Genomic DNA, 22,367 nt, shown 5'->3' with positions numbered 1-22,367 from the left:
CGGGCGCGGCGGCCAATCAGCGCGCCGCCCTCGCTCCTGACAACTATTTAGCAACCCAGCCCGGCTAGGGTTTCCAAAAAAGTTAGAATAACTTCCTCTCCCGGAGACCTCGGTTTTGCACAAGCCGGCCTTGAAATCAGAGCCTTTCGAGCAGCTCGGAGAGCGTGTGCTCGGCGACCGCGGGCTTGGCCAGCGGCGCGCGCTCGGCGCCCGGCGCCCCCAGCCCCACGCGCGCCGGGCGGGCGCCATGGAGGAGGGCTCCAGCTCGCCCGTGTCCCCCGTAGACAGCCTGGGCACCAGCGAGGAGGAGCTCGAGCGGCAGCCCAAGCGCTTCGGCCGGAAACGGCGCTACAGTAAGAAGTCGAGCGAAGATGGCAGCCCGACCCCCGGCAAGCGCGGCAAGAAGGGCAGCCCGAGCGCGCAGTCCTTCGAGGAGCTGCAGAGCCAGCGCATCCTGGCCAACGTGCGCGAGCGCCAACGCACCCAGTCGCTCAACGAGGCCTTCGCTGCGCTGCGCAAGATCATCCCCACGCTGCCCTCGGACAAGCTCAGCAAGATCCAGACGCTCAAGCTGGCCGCCAGGTACATAGACTTCCTCTACCAGGTCCTGCAGAGCGACGAGATGGACAATAAGATGACCAGCTGCAGCTACGTGGCCCACGAGCGCCTCAGCTACGCTTTCTCCGTGTGGCGCATGGAGGGCGCGTGGTCCATGTCCGCCTCCCACTAGCGCCGCGCCACCCACGTCCGGACCGGCGCGCCAGGGTAGGTGCTGCGCGTGCGACGGGCGCCCTCCTCAGCGGGCGGGCCGCGGCGGCCAGGATGGGGTGCGCTTTTCCTCCTAGCAACAGACGGGGGTCGATCGGGAAGCTTCCAGGTGCCGGGGCACCCCTGTGGTTTTGTGCAATCTCCCAGGCAGTGTGTCAGTCGGGAACGTGCCGACTGGTGACAGTGGTATTTTCCGTCCTTGCTGCTGTGGAGGTGGGGGTCTGTGGGTGACTGTCGGGGGAGTGGGCATCAGAAGAACTGCCCGGAGCCGGCCGGGACAGATCTGAGGACCAGCTACCCACTGCGTTCCTCGGAGCGGAGGCCGCCCGGGAAGCTGCCTGGGCCGGGCCGTGCCAGGCTGTGGCTTCGCCCCGTTCCCGGGGAGTGGCAGAGCGCGCTCGTCGTGCGGACACCCAGTTCTCCTCGACTGTTCTTGCAGGGCGTCCCGGCCCGCGCCTCGGGGACCCGGCCGTCGGCGCCCTGGCCCGCCCGGTGGGCGCAGAGGTGCGGACCGGCGGCGCCTGGGTTTGCCTGGGGAAGGCGGGAGGACGCTGCCCTGTGCTGGCGGCTCCGGGGCCGGTGCAGCCCGAAAGCCGGGGACCATCCGCGCCCCGAGCGCGGAGGACAGGGCCGAGGCTGAGAGGCGCGGAGATCGGAGCGCGGACACCGCCGCTGGGAACCCCGGCTGCCCGCAGGCAGGTGGAGTGGACCTCGGAGCTGGGAGCCTCTGGCCCCAGCCTTGAACCTCGAGAGTCCGGGAGGGGGCTCTGCCCGCGCTACGTCCGAGCGTTCGGCCCCGCAGGAGAGCGCGAGGGGTCCAGGCTGGGAAACAGGTTTGCGGGGAAAGGGAGGCGGTGCGACAGGGCCCGGCGCCGGAGAAGGCAAAGGGACACGGCTGCGGAGAGCACTGGGAGTTCTGGATTCCTCTAGTAGAGCGCTCAGGGCGTCCTGCACCGGCCTCTTTCCACCAGACACCTTGGAAGTCCCTTAGCCAATGTCTAACTGCGGAGACGCTGTCCTGGCCTTTCCAGAAGGCTCTGTGACCATGCCTGTCTCAGACGATGGAGTGAAGGGTGGAGGATTTTTGGTGGAGAGAGAGCCGGGTTAAAAATCCTTCGTACTTGGTATGTTTTAGTTTCTCGCTCATCTTGCAGTGTTTTTATTCACGTCTCCACTTCACAGAGAAGGAATTTAGATTAATCAAGAGCGTGCAGCCGCCCATTCTCCCAAGCATATCCATTTCTTTCCTGTGTGTTTTATAATATCTGCAAATGTTTTTGCTGTGGCTACGAAAGGCTGATCTAGCACAGGTGGATTTTATTTTATTTTTTTAGTTTTTATTTCTGTGCCACTGAAAATTCTTTGGGTGAAATAGGCCCCTAAGACAATAATCATTTTATAGGCTTTTTAAAAAGAATTTTTAGCAGAGAGTAACTTACGGGGATCTTCTCCTATCTTTGTCAAAAGCAGATGGAAAGTGTCTCAATCACATATTTCCCTAGGAAAGAAAGTTTGGATTGGCCGAGTACTAAAATGCTACAGTGGGATAATACATTAATTCTGGTTTTTGCTGCCTAAATTATGAGCTTCCATTAGTTAATTCCATGTACCCTTTCTACCACACATAGTTTATAGCACATCTGAAATAAGAACAAACAGATGAGGAATGTCATCTTTTTAAAACGTACACATATATAGCTTTGTTTAAGGAAAAAGTCAACAGAATTATCATTAAGACTTCCCTCCAGAAAATTATTGAAAACAAAAGCAAGAGGTTATTACCTTAATGCAAGAATTTCGTAGTATCTTTTAAAATTCATTTGAAAAGAATCGCATTCCTAAAACAGAGAATCAGACATAGAGCACAGTTAATGTTATATAAAAATAAAAGATATTACTTATAATGAATACATGAAAAGCATTAAGAGTTTTTTTGGAAAAAAGTCCCTGAAATGTAAGAGAAACACATTCAGCTGGAGAGCACATGATCTCCATGGAGCCCATTTATTTTTATTTTTCTGTACTTGAATATAACTGACTAGGTCTGATAAACCAGTTTCCTTAGGTGGATAGATACCCACTCTGTACAGAAAGAGAAGGGAAATGTGAAAATCTTTGACACACTGATGATCCTGGGCGCACTTTGCTTTTACTTATCAGGCATGTTCGACAAACTTTTGTATTCTTTCTGTTTTTAAGCTGTTAGTCTGTATGAGTATAAATACAGTTATAATTGGTTTGATTTCCTGAAAATGTTGCTCCGTGGCATTTGTTATTTATTTGTAACATTTTTAAGACGCATTAGGTATATGTATTAGTAAGGAATTTCTAGACCTTTCCATAAATTGTATGTGATTTTAGTGTCTATTGAGATATATGAGAAAAGCTGTGTCTAGACGAGCAGCAACCACATTAAACGCCGAAATTGTCCCTTGATATAAAGAGAAACACAGGGAAAATCAGAGTACTGCTGGTGCTAATGTTTATCCTGACTTTTTCCTTTGGCCTGGTATTTAAAAATACAACTACACAATAAATCAGGTGTCTTTGGACAGTCAGCAGGGTTCATCTAATCTGAAAATCTCCAAAGGAGTTTTCAGTTTTCTCGTTAAATGCCTGAGTCTTCGGTGCAGGGTTGGCGGGGCACCTGACTGGGAGGGTATGGGGAGGTGATGATTACTTATCAGACATTTTTCGTGTTCTCTGCTTTGTGGTTAAAGATGATATCTCTCTAACTTCTGCAATCTGCATAGATTTTCAGTAGGTTCCCATCCTCAAAATACTACCTTTTTTTCCCTAAGAACTTTTAGTTACTTTGGAGAACAGAGTAGGACCCTCTAACCATCCAGTATGTGTAAGCCTTTTCCTCTCTCCTGAAAATGGACTTTTTGGAAGTGTTCGTTAATGGCTAAATTCAGAATGCTAGCTGGTCGTGAAAGAAAATGAATTCCCTATGGTGAATGGAAATGCAGAATCCTTGGAGAGCTTTTGATTGGTCAGGGGAAGAAGTAGAATGAATGGCCCAGCTACTTGAAATATAAGTAATGTTTTGTTATAAAATGCCCACTGAAAAGATCTGATGTAGGGGCTGACCTCTGTTATGTGGGTATTGTTTCCTTAAATATTTGTAGTTACTCTTTAAATCTTGCAGGAAGCAGGTCTTGCTACCCATCTGGCCAGAGTGGGAGCTGGAGGCTTGGGACTTGGAGAGTAGCTGTTTGAGGTCATTTGAAATGTAGTACTTTACTGAGGTTTTCTGAAAGCTGTACTATTTTCAGACAAGTCTTGAACCTGAAAGAATTGAGTTTTCATCCTCCTTGCTTCACTGTATTTTGGATAGACGGCACAGATGCCAGATTCCTTTCGCCTGGTGAAAAGATCATAAAGTAAACTCTTTCTGAGCAGAGCACCATAACTCATAACTGTAGTTTAAATCTGGGCTTTAAAAAAAAACAAATATTTTAATAAGCCAGTTTTAAAGGCTGAACTTTTATGACAGTTTTTAAGCTTAGTATTTATATTAATCTGTTCTCACTGGTGTCTTTAAAAACCCTGTGAATGTATGCTGGAAAGTCTGTTTATGTTTGTGTCTTGTCCTGGGAAAGGATAAATGTGCTGCAAAAAGCAAACCAAATACAAAGCTTTCTGCTAGCAAAGAATTCACGGATGAGGCAATAAAATTCAAAGAAGAGATGAATACGTTAGTGTAGCCAAGAAGCAAAGCCATAAAGAAGACATAGAATCTAAGAGATACAGACATGGATGCATCCAAAGGTAAAGCCAAGATGAAACACTAAAAGCAGAAAATGCTTAAAAACATATTTCACATGGTCACCTGAGTCTACACATGTGATAAAACTGTATAGAATGAAACACACACACACATACACACACACACACACACACAGGGGTGCATGTAAAACTGGCGACATCTGAATAAGGTCTGGAGAGTGTATCAGTGTGAGTTTCCTGGTTGTGATATTGTATTATAGTTTTTTGAGATGTTACCACTGGGGGAAACCGAGTGAAGAGTGTAAGGGAATCTCTGTGTACTGTTCCTTACAACTTTCTGTGACTCTACCATTATCTCAAAATAAAAAGTTTGAAAGAAAAGATATTCCACAGGAATTTTTAAAATTTCTATATTCAAATGGGCAAATTATATAAGGAATGATTATGCCTATCTCAGAGTAATAAACCAAAAAAATGTGCTTTGAGCAAAAATCCACGTTTTTCCCTGATATCATTTGCATTATTGCACTTTTCAGAATTTTAGGCATTTCTCATATTTGCAATATATAATGAATTAGAAGTGGTTCCTTATAATTCTAAAACAAAGAGTAGAATCCCAGAAATTTAGAGGAGAAATACCAATCAATACATTTATCCCTTTGCTAATAAGGAATATATTTTTCAAAGGAATTTTAGGAAATATTCACCTGAAACTGACACAACATTTGCTTTTAAGATACTAAGTCTATATTGACTTACATATCCCCCACACACACTGTTCTAAAGCCGATGATTTATCAGAATTATTCATCCAAGAAGTGTAGAGATTGAAGTCTTAGTACACAGTTGGGGGGTGGGGAGAGAGAGAGACAGAGAGACACAGAGAGAGAGAGAGAGACTGACAGAGATATCAAATCGTAAACTGAGTCATGGTTATTTTAAATTAATATTTGTTTGTTTTTAATAGGAACGTATTTTGCGTTTGGGTAAGTCTTTGACCGCAATTTAGTTATATTAAATGTGCCTTAATTTAATGTTTATTTTGGAGTGAGATACAGTGACATTAACGCTGCGATTTCCATGCTGATGTCAACTAAGGCATGGTGGGATTTTTCTTCAGTGATTGCTAACAGTTGTCATGCTAAAAGGAGACTCAAATCAGACACTGGAAAAGCCAGCACGTAACTTTATTCCGACCTGAGAAATGTTTCGTGGTTAGTTGAAAATAGAGTCATTTTGAATCAAAACAATGTCTTACGTGCTTTGAATATCTGTATTATTTTATCTACAACTCTCTTGTTTAGAATAATGTGATCCTGAGATTATGTGTAGGAGGGAACGGGGTTGAGAGAGCGAGGCGTGGTGTCTGTGGAGGTTGCTGTTGCTCAATTTCTTCCCATAATATCGTTTTCCTCTGTTATTTATTTGATCGGGGAAGATTTAGATGACCCAGCTTCTCGTGATGTCTCCTGTAGAATGGTAATTTCACTTCTCACATCCTAAGAGCAATGCCTCTAAAACTGGGCACATCCCTCCTTTCTTTAGACCAGAATTTCCCCATCCATTGAATGAAGGCCAGGGTTGAGCCCAACGAGCTTTAAGTTATCAAATTCGGTTATTCTGAAAAATACTCCTTTCTTTTTAGCTCATGTTCGACCTTAAAAATAGCCACCTGCATCTTTGGGGGGCAATGGTAAATTATGTTGTCTGCCATTAGATTCCTTTTCCTTGCTGTTTGTGATGGAGGGTTCACATTTGTTTTTCGGGACGTGCAGATCTGGTGTGTGACTGATGGGAAAGATTTGGGCAAAAACCCTAATTTTATTAACACTGCGATGGAGACCAAACATCCAACCCCAACCCCAGGGCTGAGGCTTGTGCTGGGGTCCCAGCCAGGGCCTCTCCGGAGCGTCAGGGAGAGCAACGCAGAAGGGAAACCGGCGGTGGGTGTTTAGCCTTGTGCTTGGGGAGGGGAGGTGTGGGGGTCCTTTGTCCGACTCCCCACGGAGAACAAATGCCCCAACTTTTGTTGTTCATGATGTTTTTCTATTGCTGCACAAATGAAATACCACACTGGCCTTTCTGTTCAATTCTCTCTGAGTATGTCCCTCTTCTTAGAGATGCAAGAGATTTTTGCCTGCTCCAGAGACAAGTGAGGGCTCCTTGAGGAACAGCTTGTAAAATAAACAAACTCCCTGAAAGAAAACACAGGCCAATAGTTTCTAGTCTCTGCCTCTGCGGCCGTGGTGGATTTCTGTGTGTGTTCGACTTTGATTTAACATTCTGGAAGTCAGAATGCAAGCAGGCAGCATGTTCTTTCAATCACGAGATCTAGAAATGAACATTGAGCTGCTATTTCCTTTCATTAATCTCAGCTCCTTAAGTAGATTTGTTTGCAGGGAGTGTAGTGGGATCAGAAGTCAAAAGCCATTTGCCTTGTTTGACTTTCTGGCCCTGTGGGTGCGAAAGTGCCTGCTACCTAGTCGTCTGCCTCCATAACTCAGACTGTTAACTCGGGAAGAGTAACAAGGAGAGCTAGCCTGCAGGATTAGGAAGATCTGTGCTTACCGGGTCACTTCCGGAAGGCTGTGTACATTGAAAATCCCATTCCTAATGAGATTGCCTTGATCAATACACAGGTGCTTATCATTTCTTTGGGAAATGCCTAAAATGACTGCAAATTGGAGAGGAAAGGGGCGGCGGGGGGGGGGGGGGTTGGAAAGGGCTTTATTTTCTTTCTTGAATTGAGAGTGTCGCCACGTCTCTATTCATATAATTGGGTTTGACTGATGAACAGCATCCTTACTGAAGATTAATTTTCCTGAGTTTAAATCATCCCAAATTGCATACTACGTATACATTGGGTCGTAACTAATCAAAGTCTTCAGAATACACATGGCCACCTTGTTGTCCTTTTTCATGATATCTGTACGCGTCGGCGGGAACCTCAGAAAGACTTGATCCTTCGTGCATTTTTTCTGTCTGGTGAGCCTTTCTTCCTCAGTTCCTCCCCCGCCCCGACCCTACAACCCTGCATCCTCTCTTGTGCTTATTCTTTAGCTGAGATCTATCATGATTAATAACTGAAGTCCACGAAAGCGTTCATATCTTAGTAAGTGATAAAGGATGAACAAAAAGCCCATCATCAGGCCGCAGCGACAGCACAAACAGGAGTGGGGAATAAACACCCCGTCTCAGGTTCTCTCAGTAGAGCAGTCCTGGGTGTTCTGGAAATTCAGTGCAGCTCAGTAATAGATGTGCCGCCAGACCGCCCGTCCCCCAAACTGTGTGCTGGGTGACTCCCTCTCCTTCGTTGGCTATCGTGACTCTTTTCTAAGAAAATTGTTCCACTGATACTAGAACAGAAGTGCCCCTAATGGATATCTGCGCCCTAGAAAGCCTGGTGTGTCCTGTTTTGTTGATTTTTCTTATACAAAATGACCTGCTTCAACCACCTAGAACTGCATGAAACCATGTGGTGACTCCACCGGCGGGGGCTTCTGGGCTGATATTTCATGGTGTCCGTGGTGGGGCTGCACGGGATCTCCACGCACACCCCTCTTGTGTAAAGAGTCCACACAGTCAAGTATTTTAAGGGCAGAATTAACTCAAGGCTATTTTGCCGGATGTTAAATGACTGCCGGTTCCGGAACTCTCTTTTAGACGATTTTTTGAGGATAGAGATTTTCTTTTAATTAAACAATAAGCAAAAAGCGTGAACTGTGATATATTTATCTGCTCGTTTCAGAGATCACTATTCTGCGACATCCACTTTTGTTTTATTACATTTCAAAAATGAACGATTTCACATAATTTCACTGTTGAGTAATTTAATCTTACGCGTCTCCAGTGATTCTGGAAACATGAATCGATCATTTATGATTTATGTGTGACAAAGGTAACTTTTTCAGGAATGGCAAAGTAAAAGAGAAATTGAAGATCTGAAAGGGAAAAGTGATGTGTGGAGAATTTCACACGGAATAGGGCGATTGAGGGGATCGGGGCCCCTGAATAAGGAAACAGAAGGATCAGGTGTGTGTGCGGGCGCGGACCTCCCTCTGCTGGTCCCTGAAGACCCATCGCGTCTCCCCAAGGGTCCCTGAGAAACCCAGAAGACAGTGGTTTATCAGAACAAACACCCTCCCGGCCTTTCCAGAAAAGGGACACTTTGTAAAATCCAGTAGGGCTGCCTCAGCGCTGCTGTGATGACGCCCCAGGCGGGAGGCTGCGGGGCCGCGTGACTTAACAAGGACCTGCAGAGCCTTCGCCTGCCACCTGCTCCCGGCCATCCGCATCACCCCGAGAGGGCCATCAGAGACGTCCCAGAGGTGGTGCCCGACTTGCAGGACCCTGCCAGAGTTACCGGGTGCCCCAGGTGCCAGAGAAAGCAGAGGTCCCTGAGAGCTCGGTGGCTGAGGTGGCCACCCTGCAGAGGCGTGGGGAGCCCAGGAGGCGGGTGCTCAGCTGGGCTGGACCGGCCTCGGAGCTGCTGCTGATCTGCCCTCAGGTCACGCGGACGGACGCCTGAGCGTGAGCCAGTGTGGCTCAGCCTCGGCCAGGGTTAACGAGAAGACGTGGGAACTCAGCACTGGTTTCCTCCTCCTGTAGATAACCCCACTGTCAAATTTCACTTTGAAGCTTTCGCTCGTCCAAAGACAGTAGACTTCTAGGAGATGACACCCGCCCACCTCTGAGGTTCACAGGGGAAGCAGGCAGGACGCGCCTGGCTTAGCTGAGAGAAGCCAACTCACCGTGCTGGCCACCTCGTGAAGCATCCTTCTGCTGGAGCGGCCGAGCTCTCTGAATGGTGATAAAGCGTTATTTGCACAGATGACAGATTTCATCCTCCTGGCTCGTTCCTCAGAAGCGTGTCAATGTGCAGATTTTATGAAACAAGCTCTTGGATAATCAGCTTGTGTTGTGTATGTTTTGAAAGTTACAGCAAGTATCATTCAGTGTTAATTACGTAATTTCGCTTTTGCTAACCAGAAAGAGGCAAAGGGGAAGTGAGGACACAAAGAGCAAAGCTGGTGTGTTTCTGGCTCCCGGCACCCACTGTGCTCTCTCCTGCTTGCCTCTCCACAATGTAAATTCTGGAGGTTTTAAATGTTCGCGGCTATATGTGGTCAACGTGCGTCTCCCCAATGGATTTTGCTCTTCAGTGAAATCACCGTTTCCAGAACAAATCATATGTAATTCTTTCCCTTAGTGAATTTCTCTGATGTGGTATTTTTTCTATTTGGGGAAATTTTAATTAGACAGAAAGCAAAGGCAGTTGCTCTTGCAGGGGCAGGCTAGGTCCCCAAGTGAATCTGTTGGGAAAAACCTATTGTCTTGGGTCCAGGGGATTGAGAATCCAAATAGGACTTTTCCTGAATTTGAACATGCGGTGGACATCACTTTCCTGCTCTCAGCCCTACATTTTTGGGCTGAGGCGTGTCATAGCTTCGCTGGGACTCAGTTTTCCTGCCTGTAAAATGATGGGCTAAGTTTCTCATAGTCCTGCGGTTATCAAAATTCCAAGAGCCAGTAGGACCCAGCCATTCCCTCCTGGGTATATACACCAAAGAATTGAAAGCAGGTGTTCATACAAAAGTGCACACTCATGTTCATAACAGTGCCATGTACAATAGCCAAAGGTGAAAACAATACAGATGTCCATCAGCTGAGGAAGGGGTCTGTACAGTGCGGTCTCTCCATACAGTGGAAAGCTACTCAGCCAGAGGGCATGATGCTCTGGCCCATGCAAGAGCATGGGTGAATCGTGAAAACATTACTGAGTTAAAGAAGTCAGACACAAAAGACCAAATAGTGTACGACTCCATTTACATGAAATATCCAGAAGAGGCAAAAGTAGATTCGTGGTTGCCAGGGACTGGCGGGGAGGCAGAATGGGACAGAATTGCTTAATGGGTGTGGGATTTCTGTTTGGGGTGATGAAGAAGGTCTGGAACTAGATAGCGATGATGTTTGCACAGCAGTGTAAAATTCTCCTGAATTGTATACTTTAAAATGGTAAATTGTGTATTTTACCAGCAAAAAAAAAAAAAAAAAAAAAAATCCTGAGTCCGACTGTGGGCCTCTCTGGTGACTTGATGGGACTTGGGGGTGGAGGTGTGCTAGACCTTTACCTTTTCTCCACTTTCCAGAGACGTAATCCAGTTTATCCACTTGATTCAGCGCTTATCAGATGCTTCTCATCTGGTCAAGTTGTGTTGCCTAAAAGCATTTTCCTTTTGAAATCTCTTTCCTAATGTGTTCATAAAAAAAGTCCCTCAAACAATTCTGATAACACACTTAGTGGCCTGTTGATTGTACCTCTGGAAGCCTCTCCACGGTGGACTGGGGGACGGGGGGAGGGGCGCAGGGGCGGGAGTGGCCCCAAGGTTCTGCACTGCCAGCCATCGACCCCACAGACAAGAGGGGGATCATCTTCCGCACCTGTTGCAGGGGTGGCCCAGGAGCGTTTGGACCCATCGCATCCAGCAGTGGGCTCCCTGAAACCCAGGGCCTGTGCACGAGTGAGCCGATTTCAGTCTGGTTCGCAGGCTCAGAGACCCTCAGAGGGGACGCCGTGGCCACCCCGAGCTGGTGATCCCTGAGAAGGGGGGTCTCTGGCCCTGCGCTGCTCTTTTGGGTAAATCCCTCTCTTTCTCCAGTGCCGCCTTCTAAGGGCTGGGACCCTAGCCCAGTGCAGAGTGGACATGTGACCAGCATGGTGGGGACCGCGCCCAGAGAGAGGGACATGGGGAAAGGGGTGGCACGCCATCCTTCAGGGCCAGTTGGGCGGTTTTTTCTCCTTTGATCTTTTTTCTCTCCTTCCCCCACTGCCGGGTTAACTCCTCGCCTGCTCCCTGAGCCACTGTGCCCCAGGGACCCACCAAGGGAGACGGGTGGGAGAGTGGTCCACCTGGTGCTTCCTCCGCCGTGATTCAGTTCCGTTTCTGAAAACACCGTCACCTTCGTGGTGTCACGCAGTCAGCACTTTGAGACACTCGCAGAAACCCCAGAGATAGTGTTGGGCTCATGGACTGTGTTTTGAGAATCCAGACAGGAGGGCTCAGGAGAACGCGAAGCAGGTCTGAAAGAATCTCGCCAGCAGGGGTGAGTGGCTGAAAGCAAATTTGCTGCTGCTCTTCCCCCCTTCCTGGTCCTCTGTGCACCCCTCCCCCCAAAAGAAAAGCACCAGGGAGGGAAGAAGAGAGGCAGACAGATTCCCTCAAGCTGCTGAGAGAGAGAACTCAGATCGAGGCAGGAGGACAGGACTCAGGTTGCCTGCCGGCCCCCTAGTTAAGTTGTGTCGCCGCCTGACAAGAAGCCGGGTCACCCCTGCAAGCCAGACGCATCTTGTGCCGGGGCCCCAATGCATCACTGCCGCGTGGTTCCTCCCGCAGCTGCGGGGACGGGTCGCAGGTGCGAGGACGGAGCGCAGCTGCGAGGACGGAGCGCAGGTGCGAGGATGGAGTGCAGGTGCAGAGGGCAAGCTCTTTGATGCACGAGTGCCACCCAGCGCTGCTGTGCCTGGGGATACTGCTCCTCTCTCCGGCCACCTCTGCTCTGAGTAACCGAACCGGGGGCTCGCCATATCCCCCCGGGTGCCACACACTGTGGACACTGCGCCAGCACCCGGGGTAGGGCGGTGCCATGTTGGGCGGTTGGGCTCCATCCTTCCTGCAGCTGGTTTTCATATAACCGTCCGGGTGACGGGAACGAAGTCGGCACCCTTGGGCGCACACACACAGGGTGCCCCCTCCCACCTACCCCGTCCTTCTCACTGTCCCTGCAGCCAGTCGGGTGTCACAATGTCCACCCACCCAACCTCTCCATGAAAACATCGGCCGTCAGAGCTAATAGAAAATCAGGCCTCCTGGTGAATCCTGGCGGACAAAATGAATGTCGTTTCGTCCCGTCAAGGTCCGTGGCTCTGTCCGGCGGGGGTCACTGACATGTGTGCCCACCCCCAGCCCACCGGGTGGGGCGCAGCAGGGGCGCCGCAGAGCCTGACGGTGGACACGGAGGGAACGGAAATGATGGTGCTGATGTGGATGGGGCCTGGCCCCTGAAGCTGGTCATTTGAGGAGTAGCAGACGCAAGTCACAAAGAAAAGGAATAACTGCAACTCAATTAAACAATTAAACTTCCAAATACCAAAAAACTAGGATATCCAGAATTTTCAAATGAACTGGGAAGGAAATATTTACACTGTGTTTTATAATGGATCAATATTCTTACGAGACAAAGAGCCCTTAAAAGTCCATAGGAGAAAAGACAATTACCCAGTAGAAAATAAGGGCAAAATATATGAATTTACAAGAGAAGAAATTCAGTTGGTCGATACACATATAAAAGTGTTGAACTTCAACAGTAGCCCAGAAATTCAAAATAAAACAGGAGGATACTATTTTTTTTACTGAAGTGGAAAGTATAGAGAGATAATGATAATTCCCATTATTGAGGAAAGTGTGAGGAGACAGGTCCTCTTGTCCCTGCTAGGGAGAGGATAAATTGTAAAATCTTTCTAAAGAGGTTTTGACAGTAGGTAAAAAAAAGATTGAAAAATTAGAAATAGGCTTGGATGGAGCAAATACACTTTTAGGAGTTATCTTCGAGTGAATCACGGTGGCTCTGCCTAGGAGCAGAGACATTCATATCAGCTTTGTTAATATGAGGGAAATGTTTAAAATGTCCTGAATGAATTGCTTGAATAAACTGCAGTTTAGCCATATTCTGGAACACTATACGGTCAGCAGATTTTGTGCCGTAAGCAAGTATTTAATAATGTGAGGGAAACGGTTATACAATGGAACAGAACATATGATCCCAGGTTGAAAACTCAGAGTGTGCTTGCATGGGTGTGTTCGTCCAGAGAGAGAGTGAGAAAGGTAAGGACAAATGTCTCTAGACCAGAACGTTAGTGGAAAATCTTCCTTTCCTTCTTATTTTTATTGCTTTTTTTTATTTTCCAAATGTTCCGCAAATGCCATGTATCACTTATGCGATTTGAGGAAACCAACCAGGACTTTTGAGAGGGAGAGTGGAAGGCTCTGACCAAGCATCCCTTCCTCTGGACTCTGGTTTACCCTCCTACCCCCAGGCCCACGCTGGTAAAGCAGGGCTCCCGCAAGACAGCTTCCTGCCCTCCTGCAGATCCGCCCTCGCTGGAACTTTCACTCCACGTCACAACTTTGGTTCCTTCTGAAGTAACATGCGAAATATATTTTTTTTGGTATCTTCTGTACTCCACTGTCACTACCCTGTCCCCTGTCCACTGTTTTCTCAGAGTGCCTTTAATGCTGGGATCATTTGATGTCTTCTTCCAGAACCCATCAACTTGGCCCAGCTGGGCTCCCTACTGGGACCCCAGGCCGGCTTCTGGTGGGCGGGGCGGGGTGGGGGGGACCATGTATCTTTCTGCTTTCTGCCCTTATCTGCCGGGCAGATCGGCATAAGCGCTTAATTACAGGAATTAGCTCATCCTCTTCCCCTGTGGTCACCCCACCCTCTGTTTGGTTTCAGCATCCTCATTTGTCTTTCTTTTATTATTATTCTCTCTGTATTGGGGGATATATGCTCTTAATCATAAAGCACTTCAGATTTGTGGAAGCAAGTGGAGAAAATACAGTGAACTGACTGTTCCCCGAATCCAGATTGAGAGGAGCCCCAAGAAAGAAGCCTCCTTACCTTCTGGAGGCACTTGTGTTCACCAGTCACTGGAATCCAAGGTTCAGATCAATCACCCCGGGCTCCTGGCCTTCGGGGATGAACGGCACACGTGCAGGACTGAAGGAGAAGCTGGCGGTGCCGGTGGGTTTACGCCCCCTCCCATCCTGACAAGTCAGGTTCTCTAGAAGCCTGGACCCTGGTGGTTTGCAGCCTTGTCTACTATCTGAATCACACCTGCACCTCCCAACCTAGTGTCCCTGGGCTGAGCCCCCAGCTCTGAGTCTCACATTTCCTTTCCAGTTCTAAACCATAATCTAATTTGCTCTGAGGCTGTCTTCTTTCACACCCTGGGCTGCGTCGGATGCATACTTCTGGCACATTCTGGGACCACCCTTGCCAGATGGCCAAATCCTTTTCAGAAGGACGACGGAAATGTTTGTAAGTTTCCATCACCACCGGGTGAAGCGGCTCTGAGGTCTCCAGGAGGGAGAGCCCTGGGCAGGCACTTCCCTCCAGGCTGTCTGTCCTCTGCAGTACGCCCGTGAGCTCGCGGGTGCAACGTGAGCTGTGCTTGAATTCTCAATCCGAAACCGCAGTTGCCTTTGCCGTAGAGACATAAAGAAACCAGGAGGCCAACGGCTGGGTTAGTCCCCGCCGTGGGCCTCCTGCATGAATCAGAGCCGACGGGGGAGCATGAGTGAGTCAGAGCGATGGCTTTTTGTCTTCTGGCTGTGCAAATAAACAGAGCAGGAAGGCCCGAATGGGGCGCCAGGAGCACAGGGCAGGAGGCAGCGCCCTGCTCCCGAGGGTCAGCCTGGGCAAGGGGAACAGGGGCGCAGGAGGTCTGCACCCAGGCCGGGGCCTAGACCAGCTGGGACCCGGGCAGGGAAGCTGGTGCCATGGGGCACAGCTGGGCCGAGACGGGTCTGGGGGAGGCGGGTGCAGGCCTTGGCTGCTTTCAGGGTCTCCCCTGCCTGGGGTCCACCCGCCCCTCGGTGCACCCTGCCCAGCCTGCACGAGCATAGGAGGGACATTGTTCCGTGCCCTGCGCTCGGCCCCTTCTGAAGTGCCTGTTGGACACCTCCCCTCAAGCAGCCCCCTTCTCTGAGCTCCTGTGTGCCCCGGAAGGGGGTTTGTGAAGCCCGCCAGGTGCAGCTGGGTGGCACCGAGGTTTGGGGGTGGCTCGGAGGGGTGCCTCCCACCGCAGGCCTGGCCGCGTGGTGATGTGAGGGCCCTCCTCCCTCCCCCCAGACTGGTACAAAGAGAGGGGCCACGCAGCCCCAGAGAAGCTCAGGGAGCAAAGGAAGACCAGTGAGGGTGTTCACTGAGGCTGAGATGCGGAGCGTTTACGGGTCCCGGCACTTGGCACGTAGAGTTATTTTAATCCTGAAAATGGCCCAGTCAGGTGGGTGCTCTTACTCCCGATGCCCCGATGGGGAAACTGAGGGGCCTTAGCTGAGACCATCTAGCCAGCAGTGGGCGGAGCCAGGTTTGCACCCACGCCGTCTGTGCCTTCAGCAGGTGGTCTGAAACGTGAGACTCCCCCTCGACGTCAGGTGTGGCCCGCCTCCTGTCCCTGGGATGGGTGGTCACACTGGGGATCTCTATTTCAGACGAGGTGGGGACCCCCACATGCCGCTCCCTGGGGAGGGAGCAAGGGCTGGACCTGGATGCTGGCTGGGCACCGGTGGCATTTCCTGCGCCCCTGCCCACTGCCTGCGGGAGCCCATGCAGCCCTCTGCAGGGGGGAGAGTGATTCTGTTTCCGGCCGCCCCCCGCTCTCGTCGCCGCACCTGTGCGTTTCTGTTTCCGTGCTGTCAGGATTCGGCAAGGCAGGCTGGGCGTGATTCAGCCTGAACATGGGAGCCCCAGGTCCAGAAATGGATTACACCCCTCCCCAACCCAGGTTACCCTCCTGGGCATCAACCCACTAGCCAGAGGTGAAGCCTCTGAACTTACAGAGCCCGGGGACGAGGTGAACCTTGACTTGTCACCGGAGCTTGTTTTGTTGCTGTGGTATTAGAAACACGTTCTTTCTAACCCAGAGAATCCCTGCTACCTGTTTAAATGTGTGGTGTAAATAAATAAGCAGAGGTAATGCTCTCTGTCAGTAGGGAAGACTCCCCACTGTCTACGCAATGCCAGCGTGGATCACATGTGGTTCCCAGTAAGGGAACATTTCCTGTCACCCAGTGCCCTGCCCGGCAGGGGATGGTTGGGGCCCTTCTTCTGGGCCCGTCTTAGGACCTGTAGTCTGCTCTCTCAGGGTCGTTCTTTTAGAAATTTTTGTTTATTTAATTTATCCTTTTTACTCAACTACTTTTTAAGAGCAGTTTAATTTTCACAGCAAAATTGAGGGGGAAGTACAGAGATTTCCCATATACCATCCGCCACCCCCCACACGCAGCCTCTCCCACCAGAGCGGAGCATTTGTCACAATTGATGGACCTGCACGGACACGCCATCATCCCCCAGAGTCCACGGTTGACATCGGGGTTCACTCTTGGTGTGGTGCATCCTGTGGGTTTGGACAAATGTATAATGATGTGTGCCCACCATTGTAGGGTCATACAGAACAGTTTCACTGCCCTAAAAATCCTCTGTGCTCTGTCTTTTCACCCTTACATTCCCCCAACCCCTGGCAACCCCTGATCTTTTTACTGTCTCCATAGCTTTATCTCTTCCAGAATGTCATACAGTTGGAATCATACAGTATGGAGCTTTTTCAGATGGGCTTCTTTCTCTTAGTGGTGTGTATTTAAGGTTCCCCCATGTTTTTTCAGGGCTTGATAGCTCATTTCTTTTTAGTGTTGAATAACATTCCATTGTCTGATGTGCCACGGTTTATTTATCCATTCACCTACTGAAGGACATCTTGGTTACTTCCAAGTTTTTGGCAATTATGAATAAAACTTGTAAAAACATCCACGTGTGGGTTTTGGTGTGGACATAAGTTTTCAGCTCCTTTGGGTAAATACCAAGGAGTACGTTTGCTGGATCACAGGGTGAAAGAATAGGTTTGGTTTGGTAAGAAACCATAAAACTCTCTTCCAAAGTGGCTGCACCATTCTGCAACCCCGCCAGCACTGACCAAGAGTTCCTGTGGTTCCACATCCTCACCAGCCTTTGGTGATGTCAGCGGTCTGGGTTGTGGCCCTCCTGGTAGGTGTGTAGTGTTACCCTTTGGTTCAGGACATCCGTCACCTAGTCAGCCAGGGCATGTTTGCAAGTCACTGATCTCATCTAATCACCTCCATGGTTGATGGAGAAGTATTCGTAACATGGCGCACAAAGTGCCGCCTCCCCTGGGCCCCGTCGAATGTCGATTCTTTAGCCATCCCGCCGCCCCACCCCCTGCCCTCAGCGCTGCTCCGGGTTCCCCCGTGGCTGCAGCTTCTGCGCACTTTTAGCCCCGGGCATTCTCCCCGATCAGCTCCACCAGGGGGGCAGGTCTGTCCCTTTCACGCGGTGCTCTGCACCTGCAGAGGAGCTGCCGGGAGCAGGTGTTCCGTTGGAACAGGTGGAGTGAATGAGCAAATCTTAGCGCTGCGTCCTGAAAACATCCCGTCTCCTCATGCTCTGTGCTAGCGTGCCCCCGCCTCCGCCCCTCTGGTACCCCCGTCCCATGTCCCCTTCTCTGGGGGGACTGTGGCATTTGTTGTGACCCCCATGCTCCCCTCACAGTGGCCCTGTTGCTGTAACTCTCTCCAGGCGCGTCTGACTGCCCAGTATCTCTCGAGTGCCCCCGAGACCACGTCTTGCTTGTACTTCCACCCGCCTGGCCCAGCCCGAGGCCGGGCATGTGGTTTGTACACAGGGTGTGTTTGTATGATGCACAAATGCAGGGGAGGGGATTGCAGGAGGACCCTCCGTTTCCCTACCAGGTACACAAAGAAATTATGCTGTGTCTGTGATACAAAAGCACATTTTCTCTTGTGACAGGAAAAAGTGTCGGTGATTTATAGTTCCCTCGCTGCCTTCTGAGGGGAACGCTCCTGGCAGCTGGGGGACCTTGAGTTTGCTGAGAACAGAGTCGGCCTCTCCCTGTAAGAGCCTTCCCATCCTAGAAGCCTGTGGCAGTTTGCCGGAAGCGGGCTGTGACATTGGAGGGAACACAGCTCCTGAACTCTCTGCAGAAGGAGGGGGTGAAGAGGGAAGTGGGGGGAGAGAGAGAGAGAGAGGGAGAGAAGCTTCTTCAGAGCATCCTAGCAGAGGGGAGAAGAGCGGGACGAGATACATCTGGATCTGGGGGGGCGGGGTTGTGATTTGTGATTGGAGGATTGAAGTGCTGTACACTATGTGCTATCTCCTCTGCCCTCAGCACACACAAACGCACAGACACACACACACTCAGTAAAATACCCATTTCTCACCAGGCTTTATGCAGTGGCTTTGAAGGTAGGGGCGCAATAAGGAGAACCCCAGCCCGGCTCCTGGGGTCGGGTGGGCTGTGATGGGAGAGAGTCGAGGCTGGGTACCCTTCGGGAAAACAGAAGAGAGCATTTACCGCAGGGCTGCGGAATGCCCGGCCTGCCTGCTCGGGGCTAGTTGCCAGCAAACGGCATCCGGAGGCTGAGCGCTGGGTGGACAGGACAGCCGCCAGCTGTGCGCTGAACGTCATCCTGCCGCCCCTGGGAAACGCCTCGAACCCAGGGCTGAAATGCAACAGCGTCCTCACCAGAAAGAAGCTGATGGGCGGGCTGGGAGGCCGGGGGCAGAGCATCCCTCCCAGGGGTCTCTGGGCGCATCCCCAAAGGCCTGGATGATGCGGGCAGGAGGACACCTGGGAACCAAAGGGCAGGGATGTGCCAGGTGGGGGCCAGAAAGAGGAGGAGCCAGACGTGACACCCGGCAGGACCGAGGCACCAGGCCGGCCCCCCCCGCAGCCGAGTGAGGCTCTTCACAGGGAGTGAAAGGTTGGCTGAAAGAAGGAATGGAGTTAACGGAAGCCCGGGGAGGCGGCTGGCACTGCTGGACCACCTCTCCTGACAAACACAGACCAACATAGACCAGACATGAGTCCCTCAGATGTAAGCCCGAGTCACTGGGGCCCCTCTGGCTGCACCAGCCCGAGGCTCCCGGAGGACTCCAGGGCCCTTGGGCATCATCTGCCGAGGCCCCAGGGCCCTTCTCTGGGATGGGGTCTAGAGCTGGTGGGCTCCAAGCCCCAAAACTGCCACCTGCCCGGAGCTGGTACACGCTGGGCAAAACCCGAGCCCAGTGGGTGTTGGTTCAGAGGTGAGGCAGTGGGTCTCAGCAAGGGGAGGGTGCTACGTCACACAGAACTTGTGGGCAGGATCAGCCCGGACTGGGGTCTCCTCTCCTCAACGTCACTCCATCACGCCATCAGCGGCTGGACCACAGGAACCCTAGCTGGTCCTCAGAAGACAGAAGATGCTGGGGGGTGGGGTGGGCAGCAAAGCGGCTCTGGCCGTGGCTCTGTCTGTGAGATACGCTGTGTTCTGAGCGGGTGATTCTCTGGGACCAGGGCCCCCATGCTCTCCTCTGTCCCCCCCAACACGCAGATGTGGCTATCCGGGCTCGGCATGGACAGGACGTAGTCTGATGGCTTGGAGAGTACTGGGGGAGCCCTGTGTGCCGGGGCTTGTACCCACCAAGTCCCGAAGACAGTCCGGCGATGGGGTGGGGGTGTGGAGAGGCAGGGGATGAGGAAGGAACAAATGCAATATCTCAGCACGGCTGCAGCCATACGCCCTGCGCTGTGGGCCCTGCCCGCGCTGACACTGGTGATGGGGGGACGCCGCGTGGTCGGCGCGGGTGGACCGTGGTGTCCGTGGGCAATCAGATCATGTGGAGTGGGCATGGGGGATGCAGATGCCTGAAGGTGAAGTTGTTTTGCGCAGAGGCAGAACCCGGGGAGGACTCCACGGAGAGGCAGCAGCGAGTGCGTGGCTCACTTGAGGAGGGGGCACCGTGGACTCGAGGGCACAGGAGGGAAATCAGTCAAGAGCGCGAGGGACTTCACAAGAAGTGCTGGCACCGGCTGCCGCTGCTGCGGCTTGTTTATCCCATGGAGATGGAATTTTATCCGTCCAAAAAGAACAATCTGGGCTCGCTCAGTAAAACTTTCAGGAGACAGACAAACGCAAGCAAAAATAGACAAACGGGACTCCATCCACTTAAAACTCTTCTGTGCGTGAAAGGACACAATGAACAGAGTGCAAAGGCAGCTACGGAGGGGAGAATATATGTGCAAATTGCGTATCTGAGAGGGTTAATGTCCAGAATATATGAAGCACTTCTAAACTTGACAACAATGACGATAAAGATCGGATTTAAAAATGGGCAAAATACCTGAATAGACGTTTCTCCAAAGATGATATACAAATGGCCAACAAGTACAGGAAAAGATGCTCAACGTCACTCATCATGAGATAAATGCAAATCAAATCCACAGTAAGGTACCACCTCACACCCATTAGGATGGCTACTGCCACAGAGCAGAAAAGCAGCAAGTGTTGGCAAGGAGGTAGAGAAACTGGAGCCCTTGTGCACCATTGGTGGGAACGTAAAAGGGTGCCGCTGCCGTGGAAAACAGTATGGAGGTTCTTCAACAACTTAGAGGTGGGATTACCAGGTGATCTAGCAACTCCTCTTCTGGGTAAACACCCAAAAGAACTGAAAGCAGGGTCTTTCAAGAGATATTTGTACACCATATTCATAGCGGCATCATTTACGACAGCCAAAAGGTGGGAGCAACCTAAATATTCACTGAGGGTTGAATGGACCAACAAAATGTAGTTTATCCATATGATGGAATACTATTCAGCCTTAAAAAGGAAGGAAATTCTGACACAGGATCCAACTTGGATGAACCTTGAGGACATTAGGCTGAGTGAAATATGCCAGACACAGAAAGACAAATACTGTCTGATTCCACTTATATGAGGTCCCTAGAGTGTCAGACTCCTAAGACAGAGGCTGGGCAGAGGGGAAAACGGGAGATGTTGTTTAATGGGTATAGAGTTTCAGATTTTCAAGATGAAAACGTTCTAGAGGTTGATTTCACAGCTGTGTAGATATTCTAAACCCTACTGAACTATATACACTTAAAATGGTAAAGATGGTAAATTTTATGCTCTGTATTTTTTTTTCACATTTAAAAATAATTGAAATATAGTTGATTTACAGTATCTTGTTAGTTTCAGGTGTACAGCACAGTGATTCACTGATTCTATACATATGTAGAATATATTCTATATTCGTATGTATAACTGAATCACTATGCCGTACACCTGAACTAACAAGATATTGTAAATATATATATATTCAGATTCTTTTCCCTTATAGGTTATTACAAAATATGGAGTATAATTCCCTGTGCTGTACAGTAGGTCCCTGTTGGTTATCTATAGTAGTATGTTATGCTATGTGTTTTTTACTACAATTATTAAAAAAAAAAAACTTTCAGGAGGTGTTTCTGTCATATTGATGCAAAGAGGAACAGGTGTTGGGCAGTGGGTCCCCACCAAGGGTCCTGCCTTGCCCGCTCCCTCCACGATCTGCTGCTGTCAAATCCTCCTGAGGGTCCCTAGCTAAGAGTCTTGGGTTAGTCTTGGCCAACTTTTGGGCCCTTGGACTTGGAGGCTGGCCCAGGCAAAAGCCATTTGGTTTGCTCATTTTACCTTCCTTCCAGGGGCAGGAATTCTGGACTGACAGTGGTCTGAGCTGTAAGGCCAGGACTCAGGCATCTTTTTTGTTCATCTGCATTTAGATTTGGTAACTTTTTGGCCAACCCGATGGAGGGAAGTGGGATCCTGTTTCTTTTAGTGCATTCAATGTCTATTACTTTGATGCAGATATGTATCTTTAAGGTCATTCAAACAAAAGGCCTTGGATGTTCTTGGAATGGAGAATTATGAAATAAGACATGCCTGGGGGGTGGGGGAGGCGGGCACGTCGGGCCCGGCAGACGGCAGTTCACCTTTTGGACCGTGTCTCCCCCCTCCTGCAGGTGGCAAATCTGAGGTCGCAGACATACAGCCCAGAGCACACACTGCGTGGGGTAGTTCAGAATAGCGGGGATTATGCGATGCAGTTGTTTCTTCAGAGCCCTGACTTCACATTGCACACACATTTGTTGAGCACTGACTGTTTGCAGCCCTTATATTTGGAGCTGGAGACTAAAGGCGATCATGATTTGGTCTCTCCTGTGGAGGAGTTGCCCCCCGCCGCCCCACCCA

General features: G+C 50.3%; 1 protein-coding gene across 3 annotated transcripts in view; it reads left to right on the top strand.

Annotated features, from left to right (window-relative positions):
• Positions 1-34: 34 nt before the first annotated feature.
• The window catches only part of TWIST2 (twist family bHLH transcription factor 2), a 50,285-nt gene continuing 27,952 nt past the window's right edge, over positions 35-22,367 (top strand). For 2 of the 3 annotated variants that reach the window (XR_014245588.1, XM_082395385.1), the window contains exon 1: positions 35-765. Coding sequence is in view for 2 of the 3 variants with exons in the window: in XM_082395385.1 (XP_082251511.1) it covers positions 248-730 (483 nt within the window). In the remaining variant the exon portion in view is untranslated. The remainder of the gene's footprint in view (positions 766-22,367) is intronic. The other variant, XM_082395384.1, reaches the window with a different exon arrangement.

This window comes from Balaenoptera borealis (assembly GCF_965194805.1).
Source record: "Balaenoptera borealis genome assembly, chromosome: 6".
In the NCBI taxonomy this organism is placed as follows: Eukaryota; Metazoa; Chordata; class Mammalia; order Artiodactyla; family Balaenopteridae; genus Balaenoptera; species Balaenoptera borealis.
This window is presented reverse-complemented; position numbering and strand designations above follow the sequence as displayed.